The sequence below is a fragment of the Clinocottus analis genome, unplaced genomic scaffold (genome assembly GCF_023055335.1).
Source record: "Clinocottus analis isolate CAN_PGR_092001 unplaced genomic scaffold, fCliAna1.0.p SCAF_9, whole genome shotgun sequence".
Classification (NCBI taxonomy): Eukaryota; Metazoa; Chordata; class Actinopteri; order Perciformes; family Cottidae; genus Clinocottus; species Clinocottus analis.
In genome coordinates, this window is record NW_027176251.1 from 5069830 (window position 1) to 5091563 (window position 21734).

The 21734-nt window shown below is 43.0% G+C and overlaps 1 protein-coding gene across 1 annotated transcript; it reads left to right on the forward strand.

Moving 5' to 3' along the window:
• Nucleotides 1–16: 16 nt before the first annotated feature.
• Nucleotides 17–21227, forward strand: si:dkey-12j5.1 (uncharacterized). The gene is made up of 11 exons (XM_068570099.1): nt 17–203; nt 359–471; nt 569–714; nt 853–1006; nt 1919–2028; nt 2163–2286; nt 3312–3404; nt 4014–4082; nt 9510–9563; nt 13618–13770; nt 19463–21227. The coding sequence occupies exons 1-11, from the start codon at nt 140–142 to the stop codon at nt 19634–19636; spliced, it is 1254 nt and encodes a 417-aa protein (XP_068426200.1). The 5' UTR covers nt 17–139; the 3' UTR covers nt 19637–21227.
• Nucleotides 21228–21734: the final 507 nt, after the last annotated feature.

Sequence of the window (21734 nt, forward strand, 5' to 3'; positions counted from 1 at the left end):
CGTAGTAGTCACCCAGTTGCTGTTTAGAGCATGCGCACTACAGCCCTCCAGCTCAGACATACTCGTGTGAGCCACACGTTGAAAAAAGTCTGTTTTGAAGACAGATATTTTCAAAAATATCAGCTGTAGCTTTATCACCATGGGAGGACAAGCAAAGGGCAAAAAGAAAAGCAAGCCGAAGAGGAAAGACAATCGCCCAAACAGTAATTTAGTTCATTAGCACACCTTTTTGCTCGTTCGTATTTAACTTCAACGTCTCGGATTGCAGTCAACGTTATTTGAAATTAATCTTTTACGCTTTGATTTCAACTCCAAATGAGCTCAAACTAACGTGGACTCTCCGCTTATTTATTCACAGCAGATGCAGGATTTGTTGGATTGTCGCCTCAAGAAAGGATGAAACTAAGAGTACATGAAAAAGCCAAGAAGAAGACAGCTGAGAAGTACTCTGTGCAACAGCTCCTAGAAAAGGTGACATTTTCAATATACCCACATCAAACACATCCCTTTTGATATGCATTTTTAATTCTGATCATTTATCTGTATCATGTGATCATCTTTTGTACAGACAGAAGAATGCATGGACAGTTTTGACTTTGAGATGGCTGTCCTTTTTTGTCAACGAGCCCTGGATGTGGAATCCACCAACCTGCACGCTCTCGACATGCAGGGACACATTTGCTCTGAACTAGGGGACACACAGAAAGCTAAGGGAATATCCTTCATGCAGGTTTATTCTTTCCTGTTGTGTACATGTCAGTAACCCAGTCATATCATGTAAACACTAATATAACACGGATATATGTATTATGTTGTTTGAGTGGAGTGAGTCTCCTTGACCAATTATCTTTAAGCATTTCTGCGTGCAGTGGAGCTGAGCCCTGATGTTGGCCACAGTAAGTACTTGTACTTGGGGCAAATCCACACAGGCCAGGAGGCAGTGAACTACTATACTAAAGGAATACAAGTCCTGCTGTCTACATTGGACAAACAAGCACAGACCACAGTGAGTGCACCACCATACACACTCACATTTCCTCTATTACTTATCTGTACAGACTTGTCATTAACTAGGGGGAGTTGCCATTGCACCCATGGCTAAAGGCTAATGTGATGATATTTATCTTCACAAGAGGGTGCTGTTGAACAATATATGGATTTATTATCTATTTATCTATTGCATGTATGCATTTCACCTTGTGATGACATCAAACCACCAACCAGTGTCAGTTTAATTGAAAATCAATACATTGATCACCTGGTAGTATACATACTCAATGCAGAGTTATTCTGCATAATGGCTCAGCTCAGGTGTTCCATTATCTGTGTATAACAATGTTAATGACACACTCACAATGTCATGTTTTGTTTCCAGTTGAATTTACACATTGTGTATCATTATGTCATTCTATCACATAATGCCATACGTATAAATGTTGTTATTTTAAAAGGGTTTGACTCAACAGCCAAATTATCTTCATAGCAAATGTTAGATAATATAACTAGGAGAAAGCTTGAGCTGTTCTGTATAATTCAAATCTTCACAGGCCTTTTTCACAGCAGACTTTTTGACTTGTCATAGTAGAAAAAGCAAAGCTGTTACTAATAACATTAACAATGGCTCCATTCTATTCAAGTGTCCCACTAAGCTGTGACAGTGAGCCGGCGTTGACAGAACCAGGACCCCGAAACTGAAGCAGCTTCAGTCACCATTCATTTGATTATTTAGCCCTGTTCTACTATGACATATCAAAAGGGTTTCAGAGAAGTTGTGCATAATTTTACTTTTATTGGACAACTTAATTGTTAATAATACAAAAATAATTGTATCCCATCGTCACTATCTTTTGATTTATTAAACTCAATAGAACATTTCATACCTTTTTTTAAAGACCTCTGTGCTCTGGTCTTTACGCAGGCTGTGGCCGGAGCTGCTGCCACACCAGATGAGGACACCGAGTTGCCCACAGCGAAGGATGTTTGTGTCGCCTACTGCTCCATGGCTGAGATTTACCTCACAGACCTCTGGTACTAGAGCACACAGTAACGCCCGCTGTGACACTTGTAGCCCCATTTCATGTTATCGCTTTTTTAATGAGTTGAAATTTGTCTTTCTGTGTGTGTGTGTGTGTGTGTGTGTGTGTGTGTGTGTGTGTGAGAAGCATGGAAGAGGGAGCTGCAGACAAGTGCAAGGAGTTCATTGAGCGTGCATTACAGTATCACCATGACAACCCTGAGGCTCTACAGCTCATGGCAAGTTACCTGTTCAGTACAGAGAGAAACCAGGTCAGTCCATGCACACTCACACACACACACACACACACACACACACAGCGTGAGTTATCACCACATTAAAGCGGGAATCTGCTGAGTTAATTATTCTGAGCAAATTGAATTGTATGCCATTAATCAGCAGATGGACACTTGCATCACCACGCACACATACACGCAGACGGGTCATGCCGATAGGAATGTTAATTACTGGGCAGATCATTGAGGTCATATCGTCATCTGATAAATGAGAGAGCAGCAGTCTATTGAGCTCAGTTTGGAAAATATCTCACAAGAACTTTGCAGTCTGAAGCATCTGACAACGAGTTTGAAAGAATATCTTAATTATATTTCAAAACATTTATTGTTGCTGCTCTACCAACTGTTATTAAGGGCAGACACCATTCAAGGCAAAAGCTTTCACTGAGAAACGTACGTGGAGCATGCTTAAGAACGCCACCCAAGTCGTAAGACGTTGCAACTTGTGAGTTATTTGGTTCACTTTTGTATCTTTGAGTTGGATAATAACACATGTTTTTCATCCATTTACAGTTATTTTATGTTGTATGTTACAAGACTGGGATTTAATATTTGAGACATAATAACACTCTTCCGATGTTTCCTGGAGATGATTTGATGAGGAGCAGCAATTGTTTCCAGCAACATCATTTGCATTGTTAATGAAAAGGCACTTTCCTTTTAACATAATTCTTCTGAAAAGTTATTTTTGGGCAGAGATGGATCTGTAGTACAAGCTGTATGCTGCAGGGGTCAGGCTGGCTTCAGTCACACTGTGTATATTATCCATCATATAGCAACAGTCTATTTAGAAATACTCCAGTAATAATTTTGTGAAAATATTGACCTGACCTCAGTTTAATCAAAAGACAATTGACATCTATGGAGCATTTCTGATCCAGCTGGTAAAAGTCATTAGAATTCAAATGATTTCCTTTTTGTCTGACTTTGGTGTCTTCATCTTAGTGTACATATGCAGGTTTAGTTGTAGTTGAATTGTGTATGCATTTGTCTGTCTTCAGGAAGGCAAAGAATACCTGTTGAAGAGTGTTGGAGCGTGGCTACCTGCCCAGAAACAAAGTGCAGCTTCTTTCAGCACAGAGAAAGACATGCAGGTGAGATGGAGATGTGCTTAGTATTTCTCTGACAGCAACAAACACTCATAAGATCCCGGTTTATTTATAAAGCACTTTCAACTAACAGGATTGTCACACTGTGCTTTGCAGTGAGCACAAACACGAGTACACAGTTGAGATAAAAAAAAAGTAAGAGATATCAAAATGAGGGATAATAAAAAATAGAGAGATGGAACAACTATGTTTGTGCATGTGTGTGTGTGTTGCAAAATCAAGAAAGTGTATAAAGGCTAAATCTGCTAATTACTTCAGGTAATTTGGCGTAGAGAAAGTAATGATTGTAATACTAAAGTAGGGATAGGTTCTAAATGACACCAAATAGATGGCATTCAAATGAGACGCAAATGTGATATAAGAGGGGTTGGGATGAAGATTTGAGACTAAAATCCCAGTAGCACCACTGTTATGACTCTTATCTTCAGGAGCAGGTTGATCTGAACTCAGCCTGCCCACACTCGCTGTGATTAACAGCCACATAGCGGCAGAATGTTGCGTACCTTGAAATTGGATCGTGTCATTATCAGACAAAAGGAAGAACTATGTTTGTGTGAACACTGTAGAGGTGACGGTGTTGTCTTTTCTCTCCAGGATGAGATCCCGCCATATGAGTCTCGTGTAACCACTGCCAAACTGCTCATTGAGTCGGAGGAATTTGAGGTAAAATGTTGTGCTCAGACCCTGAGCTGTTTTCGGTCTGTATTTGTTTCACGGTGGGAGGTTGGCCTGGCATTTGTATGTACTGTGCGTGCGTGGGCGTGTGTCTGTGTGTGCGTGCGTGCGCATGTGTTTGAGTGCTTCCTTTCTAGTGAATAGCACTGAAGGTGGGAAGGCCATGCATGGTCTTTATCCCCTCCAGAGTTCAGTCTCAATAATTTAAGAGTGGTATTTACAGAGAGGGACAGAGGCAAGGGGGCGCACAGAGGAGCAGGGCTGCGTCGAAGAGTGTGTGTGTTTGTGTGCGCATGTGTGTGTGGTTGCGGGTGTGTGCATGTATGGAGGGGGCTCGTCGGATGAATTGCCGCCATATCTGTGATACGGCGCACTTCTCGATCACTCAACAATTTCTAGTATTTATGGCCACGATTTTAGTGGCTCGCTGCCTTCAGTTCGGTGCTAAAATCCAGAGCAGTCATTAACGCTTGAAGTAATTTTCAGTGATTACCGCCACACCAACAGCAGTTCAACTATTTTCTGTTGTGATCCAGTGATTAATTTGTAGTCACTCTTGTTGAGTAGTTTATGGTTATTACTGACAGGAAATGAGAATAGTGTCCTCACCCCCCCCCCTCCTCCCTTCACTCCTAAATGGTTCAGCTGCACTTATATCTTTGTGTGTGTGTGTGTGTGCGTGTGTGTGTGTGTGGGGATGGGCTGTCAGGTGTGTCAGTAAAATGACAACGTCTCGGTCCACAGTTTCTGACATGTCATTTGTCTTCATCCTCCCGTTGGTGTCATCAAGACTGAAACCGAAACTACACACATACTGAGTGCTTTATTTTGCCGTATGGATACATATCCGTATATAAGGTTGGTCATATGCTTTTAGCCAGCAGCTATGTGAGCTTACAGATAGAAGTGGAGTCGAGGCAAGCTATTTTCCGTCCGTCTCTCCCAGACTGGGACTTAGCCGGATTTGATGGGAAACTCTCTTACTTTTCCTTCCTCTTCTCCTCTGTCACAAATACACACACACACACACACACACTCACACACACACTCATTTTTGCGCTCACTATCTCTCCCTGTGGACTATAAATCTATTCACAAGTAAACTTTGTTAAGTTGTGTGCTTCCAGTCTGTATCCGTTTGAAGGCTACCTTCTTAGCATGTTGAAAGAGTGCCACAATTAGTTTGTATTTCTTTCCCTATTGAATATTTAGTTTGGTCTTCCAAACTGAGCCATGGCTTTGAAAACGTAATTTAAATATATGCTAAAGAAACACATCAGATAATTTGTGTTTTCTGGTATAATGCTATTTCTGGTAAATCATAGTTCATTTTATGTTCTTTGTCTAAAAAGCATGCGTCTGTCTCTGTTGGAGATTAAGTTATTCGTCTGATCAATTCAAACTGAAACCACATAATGGTCCAAACTGCATTCGAGAAAAATTAGGCATTTGGCAAAATTATAGTGTTATTACTTTGTTCAAATGATCTGGGTGTATGATATTATCTCGTCGGTGACTGGAGGGGGATCACTGTAGAGCACAGTGGTAACAAATTCAATAACAAGGGGCCTTTGGGTGTTTTCCACAGAGGCTGTCAATGGGAGGTGGGCGACATCTTATCGTTTGTGACTTTACGAGGTGACGGTCCACACAAATTGCTCACACATTGAATGTATGACCTTTGCTATCTGAAGTAGCACCTCTTCCATTTTTGCCTTGAGAGTTTCTTCAGGGTTATTTCATTAAAGCCAATTTGATTTCTCATGACATTAATAGAGGTGGTCAACAATTTGCCTGTGGGCAGCCTCTGCAATAATAATAAACCCAAAGTAGGAATGAGTTGAGCAGAAATGATTATTGTATCAGTGCTGTATAAACATGTATCTTTTATAAAGCATAATGTGTCAAGGCCATGACTTCCAAAATGGCTTTGAGGGAAAAATATTTTTAAAAGAGTTTTCCGATCAATTTCTAAGCCAAGTTCTGTGTATGAGAAGTTCAAAATTAAATTAAATTTGACTAAGAAAGTGGTAATTTTATGATACTCAAGATGCCTAAAATCATGGGTCAAGAGCATGGTAACCATGCCATCAACTGATGGATTTGTACTCTTATGCTCTTTGTAAATAAATTAGTATTGTAAAAAAAAAAAGTTCTTAAAAACAAAAGTCTTCTATTCCAGCATGATGTGGATCTCTGCCACTTAATTTGGGAACGGGATAAAGTCAACAACAAATGCTTTTCAGGTCTTTACCCCCCTGATTGCTTTTGAGGAGAAACACTTGAATGCATGCCAAATTTGTCTGATTTCCATAGCTGCAATGGAAATTTAGTAGCAGCACACCAGGGGTGCTTGAAAGCAGCATAAGTGAGAGAACTGTGAAAATATCATTGTTTAAATATTTCTGGGCCAAGTTCTGTAAAGCTGAAACAGCTCGTTCATATGGATGGAAGATAAACTCATGACGACCAAACAAGAATCAGCTGTTTTTCTCTTTTCACACCACGGTAAATTGGATATCTTTGGGTTTTAGATTGTTGGTTTGAGCGTTTGAACAATTGAAGGCATTGCTGTGGGCAAATTGCCGTGGCCATTTTTCACTTTTCTGATATTTGAAAGACGAAACCAGTTTGGAAATGATCGTTTGATTAATCGCCAAACAATTTCCAAATCCATTCATTGTTTCAGTAATTTATCAAGCAGGAACAGCTTCCAATCTCTGCTTCTATTTTCCCCAATAATGTAATTATAGGAAGAATCTTTGCGCTTTGGACGGTTGGTTGGTCTAAAATAATCAGTTTGAGGAACCTTTTAATTTCTTTAATTCCGACAAAAAAAAAATCAAAAAAATCTATGAACAGATTATGTCACAATAAAATATAATTATTTTTAGCCCTAAAATCATGCTCCATTAAACTGACATGTAACTTCATGTTTTAATGAAAAACAAATGTACTTTGTGTTAACAATGCGGTCTTCAGAGACCAAAGTTTTCGCGCTGTCTAACACACAAATTACCATCATCATCACCCATCACCACCGTTAATTCACTTGCCACATAGCAGACAGACAGACAGACACACACACACAGACACACAGACAGGCGGCCTCCCCTGACAGCCATTAAGGTGTCTGTTCGGCATACTTTTCACAGCAGCTGATGGTTAGTTACTCTCCTTGTCGGTGTCACTCTTGTCAGCTTTCATGTTCCTTGAACATTTCTGTTCTTAAATTTAGCTCATGATGGAGAGCAGCTTGTACTTTCCAATGTTGCTCGCAAGTACAGTTGGCACTGACATCCCCAGGATTTATTTACTTAAGAGTAGACGTCCCTGTTAGTGTGTCCCTGTTTGTGCGCGCACGTGTGTACGTGTGTGTTTGTATGCGTCTCTGTGTGTTAGAGATGCTGCTTGCCCTCGCGTGTAAAGTGATTTGTCATTCTTCTGTCTCTGCTATGCGCTCCGGTAAAATGCTTCTGTTAAACAAAATTGCCCGAAGATCACACACACAAACACACGCATACGCACACACACACACACAAACAAACTGCACACGCTCACAATGTCCATTATAAATGCTTTCCTCCCCAGAGTGTTGCTTTTTAAAATCTTGAAATAAAGAGGACAGCATGTACGAAGTAGTGTCTTTGCCGTGTGTTTTGTGTGTCTTTGCGGTGCACCGTTGTTCCTGGGCCAGTTTGACATTGTTTATTAAGATACTTTTTTGTGCCCTTCCTTACAATTTTCACACTTTTTCCCTCGTAGTACCCCCTCTCGTCCCCTTATCTTCATGCGAATATTAATTGTGTTGTTGTTTAGAGCGTGAAGCGGCTTAAGAATCTCTGAATCTTTAATCACTCGCCTCTGGGTTGACCAGTGTAGTTAGGAAGGAGTACAGTTGGAGATGATATAATTGTTATCATTGCGTACTCATCCTGGCTCCCAGATATCTCTTGTTCTATTTTTGTTGCTCCAAAACTGCCTGTTATATCAGATGTTTAATACCCAGATGGATCTTTACTCTTATCTCTTATATCTAGCGCTTGGCTTGGATTACTCTGAGTGTGTGTGTGTGTGTGTGTGTGTGTGTGTGTGTTGTTGTGTGTCTGCCTGTCACATCGGTGTGATACAATGAAAGTCAAGTAGATCATTCTGACGCCGGGCATGAATCCATTCATCGTCAGCTGGGATTAGGTGTTTTTGTTTGTGTATTTTTAATCAGCCATTAATTAATTTAAGACAATGGGTTTTTTAGCTGATAATTGGTCTAGCAATCAATCAACTGACACGGACATTTGCGCACTCTTAATGAGATACCCTCAATTAACCTGAGTCTCCCTCAGTCGACACAGGCAGCTGACCTCTTTATTGCCACCGGAAGCACGGCGGCTTAATGAAAAGACAAGAGAAGTCTAAAGAGCGGGAGGGGAAAGAAACGAGGAAGCTCTCCAACTAATAAGACTGCCTGAACAAGAAACAAGTGCTGCTAGTGGTGCTCACTGTTGTGTGCAGCTTTGTTATAGTGTGTGACTTTGCGGCGCTGTGTGTGAGTGCACGCACAGGTGCGTGCGTGTCTTTTATTCTTGCCCTTCACCACGGGTGATTGGCTAACAGTCGCCTCCAACCTGAAGTTGACAAAAATCAATATATCATCACCTGGGGCCTCACACAGACGCACGCGTGCCACAAACACACACACACACACACACACGCCACAACACAGAATCCACAAGGAGAGAAGCAGAGCAAACCAAACACACAGCCTACTTTAGTCAAGGTCTGTTTTCTGTAATAGAAACTTCCCACAGAGTCTGACCCAGACAGGTGCTCTATGGCAAAGGTCACCTAACATTAAACTCAATTTAGACCTCAAAGGGAGAGTAGGTGGGGGATGGGGAGGGGGGGGGGGGGGGGTGGGTCAGGCTGATATTACAGTTCGTCATGCGTCCCTTGGAGTGACGCTGGTTCAGAATATATTGATATATTGACTGGTAATGTCTGTAAATGGATTAAAAGGGCAATCGAACCGGGCAGCCAAAGTGACTATAGATTGTGCGATAAGCACTGGTGTGTGTGTCTATTGACGGCCACGTCTGTTGCCTCGTCGGTATCGACGATGCCGTGATTGGGACGCCGATCTCATAAGACGCTTATCAGACTTTCTGATCACTCTGATTGATCGAGCTGCCCGTGAGATGCACAGCAAGCAGGCGTGCAACAGCAACACGCTCGTGCTTACTTGTTTATGGATCACGGCTGTATCCATGAGTGTGCACTGATGCATTTGTTGAACGAAAAAGTAATTTTCTTGTCTGACTACACTCTGATGTTAAAGATTATTTCAAAATCTCATTTCGATCTCTTGATCCTCATGTACTCTCCCCTTCTCGCTGCCTCTTTGTCTTTCTGCATTAGATGGCGGTGGATGTGCTGGAGGGTCTTCTGGAGGAGGATGATGAAGTAGTCCAGGTAAGCCCAGCTTTCTTTTGTCTAAAACATGTAAATGGACTTGTACTTGTATCGCGCTTTTCTCGTCTTCTGACCACTCAAAGCGCTTCAACACTACATGACATCATTCACCCATTCACACACTGATGGGAGGAGCCACCATGCAAGGTGCCACATCAGTATCATCAACCATTCATACAGGCGCAGCCACGGGAGCAAATTTTAGGGTTAAGTGTCTTGCTCAAGGACACATCGACATGGGCTAGCGGCACCGGGGATCGAACCACCAATCCTCTGATTGAAAGATGATTCTACTCAGCACTGAGCCACAGTCGCCAAATGTGGTCGTCTGTTTATTAATGTTGTATTTTTACTTAGCTGGTAAAATACAGGGAAGCTGTGCGCCTCTGAAAATGTGTGTTTGGGGTTTTTCTTCAACCTGTTTTGTTTTTCCAGCATGGCTGTCTGTATTTGTTCAGCAACACCAGTTGGTCTGATGTCGTGCACACAGCTGTAGAAGCAATTTACCAATCAGAGCGTTAACAATGGGACTTCCCACAACGCTCGTCACTCAGGTACATCCATGAAAAAGGAGCAGCAGAAAAAGTATGGATGAGGTGAATGGAGCTTATAGAAATAACAAATCTTAAATCTGCATATTTCTTGTAATTGTCATGAAAAACATACAGCTGATAGCGACCACGACCACAGCTTCATCTGTTCACCCTGCCGATTGGCCACAGCAAAGTTCATCAAATATCCCTTCGAACAAGGAATGTGTGAACACAAACACATGTCAGGCAGAATGAATGAAGTGACACTACAATGGTTTACTTAAGTCTGATTATCAGGCTCGTTTGTCTCGACTATTTGACGCTTCTCAGTGGTCAGGGGGAAGTGTGTGTGTGTGCACGTGTGCGTTACTCGTCGAGACGTAGGAATACGTGATGTTTTTTCTCGTGTCCTCTTGCAGGATGTCCTTTCATTATGATCCAGTCTAACTGCTGGATCAGATCATCCTTGTAGGCAAATCTTTCATCAGCCCCAGAGGGACGGAGAAAGCCTCAACCTGTGCACCTATTTGCTTCTCTTCAGCCTCTGTTTACACACCATACTTTGCCATTATCTGCTCTCAACACTTGCTCAAGCACAATGTATGACTGAGAACTTGAATGCGTATTAGAAAGTGACGTAAATGGCAGTGTTTTCTGTGCTTTAGTAGGAAGTAGATCAACCTTGTGTAGGCAAATCTTTGATCAGCCCCAGAGGGACAGAAGAAGCCTCAACCTGTGCACCTATTTGCTTCTGTTGAGCCACTGTGTCTGCACAAAGGAGTGTCTACACACCGTACTGTTGCCACTACTTGCTCTCAACGCTTGCTCATGCACGATGATGTATGACTGAGAACTTGAATGCGTATTAGAGAGTGACGTAAATGGCAGTATTTTCTGTGCTTTAGTAGGAAGTATGTGCTGTCATTGTGCTCCAAATCCCCACTGTCAGTGGCAGATGAAGTGAAGGTTCTCCACTGAGTGTCAGATTCAAGAAAACCTCTCTCTCTCTCTCTCTCTCTCTCTCTCTCTCTCTCTCTCTCTCTCTCTCTCTCTCTCTCTCTCTCTCTCTGCCCCCCACCCGCCCCCCCCCCCCCCCCCTCAGGCTCTGCCTCCCACACACGCCCCTGAGCTGACAGATTGAGAGCAATCATTGGGGGGCTGAACTTTTAAACTTGCTCCAGAGATGTACAGCTGTGACAATCGATTCGAGCGGGCCTGCAGCCAATCACACATGCATACAGTCACCAGTTCTAATGGTCAGAAAGTGTTCTGTCAGGTTACGTTGCTCGTCATATTGGTGATGCCGGACGCGTTTGACTACTCTCCCTCTCTCTCTCTCTCTCTTGTTCTTCCCCCCCTCGTTCGTCCCCTCTTTGTCTTACTCTCTTTCTTTTTTTCCTCTTTTAACTGCAGTAGATAAGTTGTTAGCTTTCGTCTCCGTCTTTTTGCTCCGGCGTATCTCAAAGTTGGAGCCTTACTTATATAATGTTACGACTGCACAACAACAACCGAGCTGGTTCCTTGCAAATGTCGTTTCAAAGGTATTCAGTTGATTCATGATGCTTTTGTTCTTCCTTCAGCAGCACCATATGGGAACTAAGATGTGCCTTCACTTTGAAATGACGATAGTCTCAGTGATTTGATTGACAGACGGAAGTTTATTTTATTATGTGTGCTTCTGTCTGGGGTTGTGTTTGTGAATAGTGGGTTCTCTAAAATTCTCAATTAGCCAACTTTATTCATGTTTTTATTTTGAGTGCTGAAGCCGTCTTTACAGCATTCACAAATATGTTCGAGTGGACCATCTGCAAATGTTGTTTTTGCCTTGTTCTCGTGTATCTGTTTTGAAGAAGTTTATTTAAATGACCCAATATGTACTTTATTTCCTGGACATACACAAATATACAACACATTTCTGCATTGACAGAAAACGTTTGAGTGATATAAATGTCACACTGCTGGTTGTGCGACATTACTACATGTATCCAGTGCAGCTGTTGTTCTGATAAGTATGGCTGCAGGGGGTAGCCACCCACTCGGCATGCTTAGTGGCAATACTGAATTCAGTGTGGTATGCCTTGATGTGCGTGTGTGTGTGTTTTTTTTTTTTTAGCTAAATGGTTTATTTGGCAGAGGAACAGGTCCTTACTGTCTCTGCCCTCAATGAATAATGAATACAGTGAATATTTGTGTCTTGGTGCTTGAAGAACAGTGGGTGGGTGATCTTTGGCCTCAGATGAGAGGCAAACACACACCTCCAAGTTCACCGAGAGTTGAAAATGATTGTGTTTAGAGGAGGAAAAGCAAGCATAGCACAGTATATGTAATTATGTTTTCGAGAAAAAAAAAAAGTGTTATCATGGAAAAGAAAGAGAAGAATGTTTTGGTGTGTTCCAGCATACTAACTTACAAAATAAAATATGCCTCCACTCACTGTGTGAACTCCACGAAGCAACAGGATTGTTTATTTAAGGGATGTCACAGGGTTTTTTGTCTGAATTTAACATATTAATGAGGTTTTCATGTAGTTCAATCATTGCCAGTTAATAGATCCTGAACACTTAGTCTGCTTAGTGGACTCTTGAAATGAGTTGTGTGAATGTGTATAATCGTACGACGGGTTGTAGGTTAGCAGCAGAAGCGGTTAAGAGGCACATTGATGGATCTAAAGCGCTGCATTTAAAATAAGAGGATACTTCTGGTCTTGTGTAAACATTTGGTAATTGAACCTACATGATCAAAAGACTGAGTAAATGAACATGGCACCAACTCGAGTGTGTGGATGCGTTTCTTATGAAGTAGCTTCAGCTTCTCAGCTATTGTGTTGTAAATTAAATGTTTGTGCCCGTGGCTCTTAACACGTTTATGAGTCGGGCCCCAGGCCTGTGGCACGTCTGCTCCTCCACAATTCATATCAAGGCAAAATGATTTGTCGAATGAAAGAATTAATAGTCCGATGAAGAGAATAATAAACTATATTTCCTCCTCTAAATTAATGACTGATATTGTACACAACCTGTGAGTATGATATAATTTGTAATGCAGAGAAGATATTTGCCAGAGGGAATTCAGCTTTCATTTTATTACATTATGGTTTTGGTTAATGTTTCATCAAAGTAATTGCATTTTTTTTGCTCTAGAAAGATAACAAACAAATTGGTAGCGACAGATGGTGGAGCCACAAGTCGGGTCTGAATTAATTGTTAAGCTACTCTAGGTGCACATGTGCATTTACACGCGTGCATCATTTGTATATGAGAACAGTTTACGTCAAGATTGGATCAGGTCGACGGGTGTTATGTGAGTGAGGGATCGCTTGTGTTGCTGTGTGATTCCATGTCATATGTGTGAAACCTGTTTGTCAAAGACGGATGTGAGATTTCATGCAGAAGTGCTTTGTGAGGGTTACAAATCTGTCTCCCTTGTCACAGCTCACTTACTGCAACAGGGAACACTTTCTCTCTGTCGGAGTCCTGCTCACACTCCACCAACCCGCCTCTGTTTTTCTCTGTGCCCCCCAGGTGTGGTACCTCTCGGGCTGGGTGTGCAACCTCCAGCTGGAAAAAGCAAAGGAGCGGCAAGAAAGAGACGGGAGAGAAGTGACAGAGGAGGAGACGGAGGAGCGGAAGGCATTGAAGGAGGCGGCCAGATCGTACCTGACCAACGCTAAGAAGGTAATTCAGCTCAGAAAATCTACCACACAGCTCTGGGTAGTTGTGATGGGCCCTTTTTCTTTTCTTTTTTACTATTTCTTAAACCAAACATACTTATAGTTAGATTAATACAGAATGAAAATCATTCGTTGCAGCCCTTCATGCATTATTACCAACAACACCGCTTATACAATAATCCATGAGTAATAATAACGTAATGGTGTAACAGACAATAACACAATACACACAAGGGCCATTTATGAGCAGTACTTTGGGTACAATCCTGCTAATCTGTTGTTTTCTGATCAAATCTTCATACTTTTACTTCAGTGAGACTTTGAATGCCAGACATTGACTTGAGTATTTTCATCTGTGATACTTTGCTGAAGTAAAGTCTCTAAAATACTCCTCCCACCACTGCACATGGCAAATGTGGATATGACTAGTTACATCCAGTACTAAGGTAAAACTCCTAAGAAGCAGTTCTCTTCAGAGAAGTACATGCAGTGCTGTAGCTGTGAGGGGATTCTAACTAAGCTCCATTGTTGCTACAGAAATGTCTTTTAGTACTATCTCAAAGAGGTTTAAATATACCACCGCTTTCTCCCTTCCATTCCCCCTCACACACACACACACACACACACACACACACACACACACACACACACACACACACACACACACGCGCGCACTCGGAGTGATGTGTCTCGTTCATTCTGTCATTCTGTCAGGGAGCAATGCCTCTATGGGCCATGATTCATGTTAGCCTAAAATCCAATAGGCTTGTAAATCAGACAGCACAGGCTGAGGGATAGCAGGCCCCACCTACACTTCTTTTTTCCTTCTCTTTACTTTCATCTCCTTTTCACCTTCCCACCCAACTCCCCACCTTCCCGCCTGCTCTCCCGCAACAGTGTGTTCCTCTCCAGATGAGTAGGGGCAGCAGAGTGGCGATATATTAATGTCTGTCTCTGGGCAGCAGTGTAGTGATGGGCCTGTCTAACCAGCATCCACTGGGACAGCAGCGAGGTGGGCTTTGAGCTGCCAAGAAGGAGAATGGAAGAAACGGCGGGGAGGAAAACAAAGGCACACGGCACATACAGATTTGAGCTGCCAGCTTTGTTGCAAGAGTTAAAAAACAAATGAAAAGAAATGGATCCTGAGAAATGGGGAGAGCAAAGTGCTACAAAGGAATATAAAGGTGAAAGACTTAAAGACTTGAATGAATGACGTGAGTGAGTGAGGCGACAGAGCGTGACAAGTAAACACCATGGCTGTTTCTTTGGAGAGTGAGTGAAGCAACAGGCGCAGAATAATGTGGAAGGTAAATGCACAAAGACCTTGCAAAGGTGAGGGGGAACGTGGAGAGGAAAGAGACCCCACTGTGGTCGGCTGAATTCCTCCGCGAGCAGCTTTCGCTCATCTGTGTGTGCATCTGTGCATTGTGGAGTCAAGTGCGGCCCTTGTTTATATCAGAGCTTTGTTTTCCGAGCGTCACTGTGAGTGTTAATTATTAACGATGAGTCAGTCTGCTAGTTAAAATGGGCTCCAACATGGAAATGAGGCCTCAAAGCCCAGCGGCTTGTTTTGGCGCCAGTCCACTTCTCTGCATACCGTATGACTTTGCTAAGTGTGTGTGATGTGATGTGAGCTAGTGAGAGAAAGCATGTGTCTATGTGCACCTCATGTGGATGTACATATTTAATAATGGTTGCGTGTGCCAACTTGCATATCGAATTATGTTTTAAGAACTGTCTTCACTATCCACCTCGACTGTGATTGACTCTCTCGTTCTCTCCTCTCTCTCTCTCTCTCTCTCTCTCTCTCTCTCTCTCTCTCTCTCTCTCTCTCTCTCTCTCTCTCTCTCTCACACACGCAAGAACACACACACAGATGGCATTCAGCTGAAATACTATAAAAAGGAATGATAGGGAGGAATGGATGGGCTGAGAAGACAAGAAAGAAGTGTAGGAGAGGAGCAGCAGGGTGAGCAGGAGTGGGAGAATGAAAAGGGAGGCGAGAAAGGGAACAGATTGGATAGCGTGTGTGTCTGTGTGTGTCTGTGTGTGGTTGTGTGGGTGCAGAGGGTGTAGCTGGTGAATAGTGGCGAGGGTAAAATCAATAGTAAACCGGACGTGAAATGGAATTTGAGTCTCAGCCAGATAGGGTGCGATTGAAGAAGGATCTGCAGTGTATGCACAGAGGACACTTTTATATATGTGTGTGTGTGTGTGTGTGTGTGTGTGTGTGTGTAAGTCTGCGTGAGTGTGCACAGAGGCAGCTAGGGCAAGCGGAGGTCAAAAGCTTTACTATTTGATGTGTCTGAAAGGGTATCCCATGAGCACGGATTGTGGGTAGGGTTGGACCAAGGTGTGCTTGTCATGTAATTTTAATGCCTTTCCCTACCAAGGATGTGACTGGAGAACTGAAGTGTTAAGTGTGTGTGTGTATGTGTGTGCGCGCGTGCACGTGTGAGTTTGCGCTCAGCCCTCTTGAGACTTCCAGCGACATGCCCTGTTCACACCCAAGAAGGTCTAATCTCAGCCAGTGTCACACATTCGCCAGTGAGGGAGTCTGTGTGTGATTTTATAATGGAGTGAGACAGAAATGAAGAGAAATATCATGTGTTGAAACTATTTATCTAATTAATGTTCTCTTGCTAATGAAGAGATGTGCAGGAGAAGGGCTGGGTTTGGTCTAAAAATGAGTTGGGGCGAGCAGGGTTGAGGATATAGAGGCAAGTCGAGCAGAGGGCAAGATTTTGGGACTATTGTGAAAAGTATGAAGAGGTATCTCTCTCCTTGGTAGCAAGGTCATTTGGTGAGAGTATACGAGTGAGAGCAAAAGATGGCAAAAGGAAAACGGTCAAGAGACAAGCCGAAATAATGAAATCATTAGAAAATGAAATAACAGGAGATGAAATGAAAGGGGAAGTCAAGCATAGGTGTGGAACAAAGGTGAACAATGATGGAATGATTAGTTTTTCACCACATAATCAGCCTGTCTTTATTCTGCCATACGAGCTGTAGAAAAAGGTTTCTATCAAATAATGATAGAAAAGAATCAATTTAGGAATGAAGGGTACATTAGTGCTTATTATTACACTTTAGTCTGCTGCACACCGGACAAAAAAAATGACTCCTACAGACAGCCCATGCTGAACCACACCATCTTATGTAGCCAAAAGAATTAGGGAATTGAATTAACAAATTGCATTCTTATCTATTGGTACAATTTCATTTTCTTCACTTCTTCGCGATCAGGTCGGTGCTCCAAGCCAAGTAGAAAGTCATATAATGACCATAAACAGGGCGAGTCCTCATTCAGCCCCGAGAAGCGCTGCTGCATTGTGCACCTGTAGCGAACATAATTCAGTTTTGTATTAAAATCCATAGGCCCATTCAATTCTCTTACCAAGAATTGGAGCCGTTACTGTCATTCTCGTGAAGTCAAACTTGCCAGCTGTATTGATGTATGCCACATCTTGGAAGTTTCCCATCGGAGCGCATCGCATCTGCGAGTCAGGAGGAGGCGGGGGTGTGGGGGGGGGGGGTCATCATCGTAGCGGTGCACCGACCGACATATCGACACCCCGACATTGCGAGAGCCACGGCGCTAACATGGCTAAAAAGAATAGCGGGTAGATGGTTAGAACAGATGTGTCTGTGCGTCCCGTCCTGTGCACGTTTTGAAGTCACTGCTGTGTGTGTGCACGTGCACGTGTCGTTACGGTGGCGGTCAATTGTGCTTCGAGGCTGTGACTCGGGGGCTCGAAAGTGGAGCAGAGTGGACCATGAAAGAGTTATGCGATTGCATACGCTCACACATACGCACACGCGCTCCCTCCCTCTGGAGGCAGCTCTCTGGGCCGTGAAAGTGAGAAAAGAAAACATAGGCTGTTGTAAATGAGAAACGGCTGCGTTACTTGCGCCGGCGATGCTGAGCTCAGCAGCGTTCGGCGCGATATGTGTAAAAAATAGCTCCTGTTTGTTTAGCTAGCTGAACGCATCACAATGAGTAATCACATTCTGTCCCGCAGACACACTACGCTATTGATTCCTCAGAAATATCAGCACTCAGAAACACAATTTTCCAAACGCCATTCAGTATTGTAGAACATGCAGTATTTTTTTTTTTTTAAATTTCTTTATTTGCACACGTTCACTGAATTTCTCTTTCATTATTTCTCTTGTGCAACTCACATAAAAGACATCCTCCTCCACCTCGTATCCAAGGCTGTAAAGTGCAATTACTCTCAGTATTGAGCCGAGCCTCTTGTAAAGCAAACCCAACTTTTATTTAGAGGGCCTGCTGTGGATAAACATCTCCAGGAGTGACACTGGAAGAATGAAAATCCCCCCGCCCCCCCCCCCCCCCCGTCTGTGTGTGTGTGTGTGGTGCTTTAAGGGGGCTGAGCGGGTCAGCTCTCTCCCGGTACCAGACCCTGAGCCTGGACCTGGGTCACGCTTCAACTCCCTGGAGCTCCAACCTGCGGAGACAGCATCCACTTAAATATACACATATACACACACACACACACACACACACACACACACACACACACACACACACTACATATTCTTACAGTCTAAATGAGTTCCCGGGGGACTGCGTGTCTCCTGTCAGGACCTGCTGTTGCTGAGAGACTGGTCCTGGGGCAAAGCAGTCACACACACACTGCTCTTCACTCTGCTGGCCTCGTTACACTTTCAGTAAGAATGATGGCACTCTCAGCTGAGTATTGTCCATGAGCACAAGGGACTGTGTGTGTGTGCGCGTGTGTGTGTGTGACTGTGTGTGTGTGCGCGTGTGTGTATGTTAGACTAAATAGAATAATATTCCTAGATCTTATGAACCATTCCCCACTCGCCCCTTTTTTTTTCCTCTGGAAAGAAAAACCGAGATATAAATTGCGGCATCGGTTCCCCGTACTCCGTATACGCACACAGTCTGAAACTCGGTGTTATGCTTTGCTGTCCTCGGCGGTAGTTCCAGTATTGTATCACCCAACTTAACTTTGAGTTCAGTAATTAGACACAAGCCGAGTATTTTACAGAGATAAATGTGCTGGCTGCTTTGAGAAGAGGACTTTTCTTTTAATCTTGCTCCTTCACGGCATATTTCACTGAGATAACAACTTTGATTATGTGTGTGTAAGTGTTCATGTGCGCCACACAACCATATGTGCTTCGGGATACATTTCTCTGCATGTGTGTGTGTGTGTGTGCGCATGCATGTTGCACCCGCAAAAGAAAGATAAATGGTCTTTTTGCCGCTTGTACGGATGAACGGTGGATCAAATGTGCTGATTTGCCAAATGAAAGACAAAAACTGTTTACCAGCTATTTTGTGAGCGTGACTGCCTCACTGACAGAATGCAGCTGCTGTTGGATATTTCAGGCGGCCTAACCAGCACTTGGAGACTTAAAACCTCGGGGCTGCTCACTTCCTTTAACTCCCAGCTGCTGCTTACTGATGCTGTGGCGATGCGCCGTTATCTTCAGTGACACAATGGAAGAGCTTCAGTCGAGGGCTTTTCACTCACCATATCTCATTTCCTGTATTGCCTCCACGGTACAATTTTCGGTCTCAACATGTCTGCTGTATAACCTACTTTCTATTTTTTCCAGTCTACTTCCTAGCCCATTACGCTCTTACATTGTCCTTTTCTTTTTTTTTTTGTCTTTGTTTTCCCCCGCTCCCTTTTCCCCAGCTGTACAGTAAGTTGCGATGTGATGACCAGCCGATGTTGGAGCATGTGGAGCAGCTGTTAGGCGATCTGGGAGGAGAGCTGGAGGCAGACGAGGGAGACCAAGTGTTGGATGAAGACTATGAACCCTGTAGTGATGACGAGGAGGACAATGCCGAGGCCCCCATGGACCACTGACAACACTTATTTCCCTTCTCCCCGTCATGCTTTCCTCTCCTTAAAATGTTCTAGTGCACTCTCTAAAAGTGCCTTTTGTACTGCCTATCCTTTCACACCAGTTTATCAAAGATGAAATTTGAAATCAAGTGAGATGCACAAAAGAGCGGCATTAAAAGCAACAGTCTACTCGATCCCTTTCAGTGAGTTGTTTAATGCTTTTGGTGAAATAAGTGCGTACTTGAGTAATGCTTTCCTTAATCTCCATGGTAGATGTTGATGAAAGAAATTAGTTTCAGAGCTTTAATACTTACTGGCAGGAAAAGCAAAACACCTTTAAATGCTATTTTTCTCTCATATGAAGCCACACATTGGTCTCTACAAGCAAAACATACATGGCACCCACAATCCCACACACACAAACACAAAAGCTTCACGTTAATTACTTCAGCTCATCCTCAAAACAGCAGCAGCAGCAGCAGCAGCGTTTCCCCCCCTGACTGCATCTCGACAGGAAGTGAGCCTTATTAGAGCGCTGTGTCTGCCAACATTCAACGCTATCGTTACATATAACGATTCTAATATTCCAAGTTCATGTGCGATTCTTAAATTCTCATGCCATTCAGTTTACAGTCTCTACTTTGTTTTCTTCCCCCTTGTTTTGTTGTTAATTCATTGGATTCAACAAGGCAAGACGCAATAGAGAGAATTTCAGATTATCTTGTGCAGCCTGTGCTTTTGTGTCTTGACTGTTCAAAGTGGCTGCTACAAAGTCTTTCAGAAAGGAGGAACGGGAAACTCTTTTTTTCAACTAGATTCCACATCTCAGCCTTTTTCAAATTCCACGGCAAGGCTACATAGGGGTATGGGTTTGTGTAATGGAATGGCACAATGACCGATGCTTTTTACTTGCTTTTATATCTTCTTTTTTTTTACGATTTGATGTCAGGAAGGTGAAGAGCAAGAGTTTGAACTAAGTGGCGGAACAGCACACATAGAGCTACTTTCTGTTAAACGCTCATGAGGATGTGGAAGATTATGTCGTTTTGAAGAACGTTTTTGGGACTAAAAGCAAAAGAATTCACAGCATGACAAACTATTGGATCCGTCAAAAGATGTCAGACAGAAAATGTCTAAAACGTACAGTGTGACAATAGTTAATACCCTTTTTTCCACATTACAACACCTAATATATCTGAATCTTTCAATCTAACACTCAACATTGAGATTGACAAATCAGCATCTTATTAATTAAGCTTTTTAAACATAAATGCAGTTTGTACTTTAGTTTCCATGCAACTTGCAAACATAACAGTTGGGACTTTACTCCATGGTATATCTATCGTCCAGGTCAGTATGTGACATGCATACCACAGTGTACATCTCAATGAAGCGTGCCTGTTAACAAAAACAGCACCGGCGTCCACTGCCGCACGACACCTTTTGAAGAATTTTACAACCAGTAAATGGGAACGTTATCTGAGATCCTGATAGCGATCCAGCTTCAAGCTGGGAAACCTGTTTTCTGAATACGGGAGTTCAGATATCTTGATCAGATTGCGCGTGTTTGTGTTTAAGGGGTGCTAAATAAAGCTCAGGAGAAACGACAGATATGACACTGTGTTTGTGTGTGTGCGCTGCAGATATTGATAGCTTAATGTGATATGATGTGTTGTTATTTGTTGACCCAGCTTTGCGGAGAAATATTCATGTCTGTGGTGTTTAATGTATGATAATGCAGCAGGAGCACAGGCCTAGAGGACTGACTACCTGGAGCGATGCTGTCATCTAGCATTTGGCTTTATAATTAAAATGGGGGCTCCAGTGTGTATGTGCGTTTCTACATGTGTGTGTGTGTCCGTGCCCATCTGCAGTGCTCCGTGATTAATGACTCCAGGGGTGAGTGAACATCGGCGGTCAGCCCTTTCTGGTTATTCTGAGCTGACCGAGTGTGAGTGGGCCATTGTGGACACAAAGCCGCGGGTGATCTCAAAATCCTTGGCTATTCTCTCACCTGTACATCAGCCTCGGCACTGCAGGACTGTTTTCACTTGCTGAGAGAAAGAGGAGAGTGCAGTTTCTACACAAGGACACACATTCAATCACAGGCAAAGCACCC

What these genes read in the sequence shown, in the direction of transcription:
- si:dkey-12j5.1 (XM_068570099.1), top strand. Translation starts at nt 140, where the DNA reads ATGGGAGGACAAGCAAAGGGCAAAAAGAAAAGCAAGCCGAAGAGGAAA. An exon ending in GCACAGAGAAAGACATGCAG is followed by an intron (nt 3,405 to 4,013) that starts GTGAGATGGAGA and finishes TTTTCTCTCCAG; the next exon opens with GATGAGATCCCGCCATATGA. An exon ending in TTGAGTCGGAGGAATTTGAG is followed by an intron (nt 4,083 to 9,509) that starts GTAAAATGTTGT and finishes TTTCTGCATTAG; the next exon opens with ATGGCGGTGGATGTGCTGGA.